The 3,734-nt window shown below is 41.7% G+C and overlaps 1 protein-coding gene across 1 annotated transcript in view; it reads right to left on the bottom strand.

Annotated features, from left to right (window-relative positions):
- Nucleotides 1–3,734, bottom strand: part of cdh7a (cadherin 7a) — a 136,286-nt gene that overhangs the window by 42,998 nt on the left and 89,554 nt on the right. The window contains exon 6 of the mRNA XM_008280929.1: nucleotides 490–743. Coding sequence (XP_008279151.1) covers nucleotides 490–743 — 254 coding nt within the window. The remainder of the gene's footprint in view (nucleotides 1–489; nucleotides 744–3,734) is intronic.

The raw sequence follows: 3,734 nt of genomic DNA, 5'->3' as shown, positions 1-3,734 counted from the left end.
TCATAGTTGTTTTAAGTCTCTTTTTGCTCATTTCACATCTCTTTGTGTACGTGTTGCGTACACAAAGAGATTGCTTCGTTGCTCTTCGTTGCCCTTTTAGTTGTTTTGAATCTCTTTGTGATCATTTTTCATCTTTTTGTGGGCATGTTGCGACTCTTTCTAGTCATATTTTTTCACTTTGTGGGCATTTAGCAACCCTTGTAGTTATTTTGTGACTCTTTGTGGACGAGTTGTGTCCCTTTACAGTTGTTTTACTTCTCTTCATGATCATTTTTCATCTTTTTGTGGGCATGTTGCATCTATTTATGGTTATTTTGTGTCTCTTTGTGGGCATTTTGGGACTATTTCTAGTCATTTTGTGACCCTTTTTGGTAATTCTGTTACACTTTGTGGTCATATTGTGTCTTTCTATGTATCGGTTATAGGATTTGCGCTATTGGTTCCCTGGAAAAAAGAAAAAAAAAAGGTCGATCCCATATCCGCCCCTACCTGATTCCACTGTTGGAGGTGTCTGGGTCGTGGGCAGAGACTCTCCCGATGGATGTGCCCACTTTGGCATCCTCCGAGACAGACATCTTGCTAAGTGACGCGGAAAAGACCGGCGGCTCGTTCACGTCTTCCACTGTCACCTTGACTGATGTCGTGTCGCTGAACGGGCCCAAGCTCAAGAAGTTGGAGTCGATATTCCTGTTTGTGGCTTCGATTCTCAGAGAAAAGCTGCTCTTTGTTTCAAAATCTAAAGGCTGGAGGACAGAGAGAGAGATGTACGAAGCACGTGAGAAGCACTTTTCTTGTCAAAACACCAGATGTGTTGGTTGAAAATTGAAGAACACAACACCGTGGCTGCACTTTCAGGGGTAAAGGAGCAGTTCGTATGTAAATCTGCAACTCATACAACGCTGGGATATTGATCCCAATTAAGGATGTGGTGCTCTAAAGACCCACGACAATTTAACACAGAGTCAGACTTAAACAAAAGTAATGCGGTGATGGATTATAGTTACTTTGTGCTGTGAAAGCAATAATATTGATTTAAAAACAAAAAAAAAGGCACACAACATGGTGAAAAGCATTCTGAAATGAATGCTTCTGGAGCATTTTCTCTGGCTTATCGAACTCCCCCATCGCAACATATAATATACCGCCAGAGAACATTGATTTGACACTTTCAATGTCAGAGAGCCTCTCCTGTGTCGTAATTGTCCGGGGTTTGGCGCAAAAAAACAAACAAACAAAAGGATCAAATTGGCCCATCTGAGGAGAATTGCTTGTACCCAACAATGGCTGTAGCGCTCCTACAAAAGAGCGCCGGCGATGAGCTGTCACATCCATGTGGCCTGGGGAGACCGTTTCCGAGTCCTCTGCAGTGTGACGTAACAACCCCCACCCCCCCGAGGATGCAAAATAAAAAAACCTGAGGTAAGAACGTGCAACAGATTTCCTCTCATAAATAAACGAGTTGGCCCAATTTATGTAGGTGGGTGTCAATTACATTATTTTTTGCTGAGTCCGGAGCCGCCGTGGCTGTAAAACCTCCGACTGCTTACTTGGGGATGTTTACTTCATCACAGGTGGTGGAGATAGTCAATGCCGATTTGTCATTAGTGATTACCGCTTAATCCGAAAGGTGCTGCAGACGTTTTTAAAACACAGTAAGAGGCGAAGACGGTGGAAGGAGAAAGCGGGGAGAGGCACTTATCCTAATATCCTCCGGTAAACAAGCGTTTGCTGTCTGGTGTTTACAGATCAGAGCGAGGCGAGAAACAACCGGCCAAATAATCTGCTAATCATATACAAAATAATGCATCCCTGCCTATGTGGGTTTTACAATATTCCACCCACTCAGTTACCCATAACACAGAGCTAAAGAGCTAATTGCAAGTTATCACCTTAAGCCAAACATTTCCTGCAGGATACAGATTTTAAAAAGGTATGCAGCTCGGCTTTGTTCTAGATTTTTCTTGCTTAAGTCTATTAATTTGTTGTCTATTAATTTAAATAAAACAGGTTCACAAAGTTAATAAAACAGATGTAGCTTTTTAAAAAAAATGTCACTCACACATGCGTAAACGCTGCATTAGTGGAGGGACTATTTCCAGCCGGGGATTAATACGCGTCTAATAAATACTCACAGCTGCAGGCAGTCTATGCGGTGCCGGCTCAAAATAAACTACAGTGTTCTTCTTAATAATGCCGTCCAGCGCAATGATGTGGCTCATTAATGTGTTTTTTAATAGTTTCTGGACTCTGGATGACACAGAGGTTCACCTACAAGGACGATGTGTGTTCATCCACGGCTGTTATTTTTGTCTTTTCATAGGATTTGTTGACGTGAAGAAAGAAATAGAAAGTTCCCATCTTCATTTTGCTATATAAAATTGTAGTAAAATGTTATAGCCCCTCTCTGGTCACTGCTTAAACCCACAAAACCTCCTCTCCATGTATTAAAGTGACATTTTTAGAAGTTTCATTCATGAAAATAATCCCTTCCTGCCCTAAAATGACTTCGATAGAACTCCACTCACTGTTACTCCTGAATGTGCAGAAGTCCTCTCCTTTTTTTTTCTACCAGCTTCTCTGCTACTCGCTGCAGCTCAAGCACACCAGCTCGCCTACAGCTCTGCTCAGACGCCACCAGGACGGATACTTTAGGTGTGTTGAAACCCTGGAAGTCTGTGTTTTTGAGGCTCAGCAATGCATTGGCTGCTTGTTTTTATAAAAGGAAACACCAGGTGGACATAGTAGAAGGTCTATATATGCTTTACATTTACTCCTGCAGTGAAGTAACGTTAACTTTAAGGACGCAAAAAGAACTACAGAAAATATCGTGTAGCATCTATTCGATTATTGCTTTAAACCTAAACTCATCCCCATGCGTCANCCGATCAAACCCTTTCAATACACAGCAACTCGTTTTTCAGGGGAAAATTACAACTTCAATTAGCCTATATCCAAAGGGTATTATTGCAGTGTAATTTGACTCTTGTGGCTGCATTAGTTCCACAATAATTTTAATTTCAACAGATGTAGGGAAATATATTGCAGACGCCGATAACAGTCACAGGAGCAAAAAGAGCCAATTTACAGCTACAATGGTGCAGTAATTTGATTTTCTGATTAAGATTACTAACAATCCTAACAGACCGAGCATGAATACCATACAATATTCATTCAATTAATGCAAAATAGGTGGGGATCTCCAGAGTGACACCGCACAGATTGACAATGCGAGCGCTTGTTTTTGAGTCACAAATGCCACGGCACAAGTGTCGGAGCCTTGACCCTCCTGCAGGAATGCCCTTCTCTTGTTCAAGATGGCATTTCGCTTTTGCAAATGATGCACTCCTTGGCCCTCCCACCATCTGGCGCCGTCTTTGTGACGGCCACACAGGGACTCTCGAGGGTCTATGAGTTCTTTGTTTGGAGACAATCTGGTGCGGATTGACCCCCTTTGTTTGAGTTTATTTGGATATTTGAAGTAAGTTTCTTCAATAAAGTATTGTTTTTAAAAAAGATCTCTCCCTGTTTAACATTTTCAGGCATAATTTAGTCAATCAATTCATGTAATAGCAGATGAGCAATCCATTTTAGGGATAGACCGATTATTGGCTTGGCCGATTATTGTGGCCGATATTTGGCATTTTTCCGATGCTCAGTATTTTTACTGACTGAAACAGCCTCCTTTCTCTGTATGTAGTCACCACATGGTCTCAGAAATGTCTCACAAGCAGAGA

The sequence above is a fragment of the Stegastes partitus genome, unplaced genomic scaffold, assembly GCF_000690725.1.
Source record: "Stegastes partitus isolate 25-593 unplaced genomic scaffold, Stegastes_partitus-1.0.2 Scaffold214, whole genome shotgun sequence".
In the NCBI taxonomy this organism is placed as follows: domain Eukaryota; kingdom Metazoa; phylum Chordata; class Actinopteri; family Pomacentridae; genus Stegastes; species Stegastes partitus.
The sequence above is the reverse complement of the archived record's forward strand: the minus strand, read 5'-3'. Positions and strand labels throughout refer to the sequence as shown.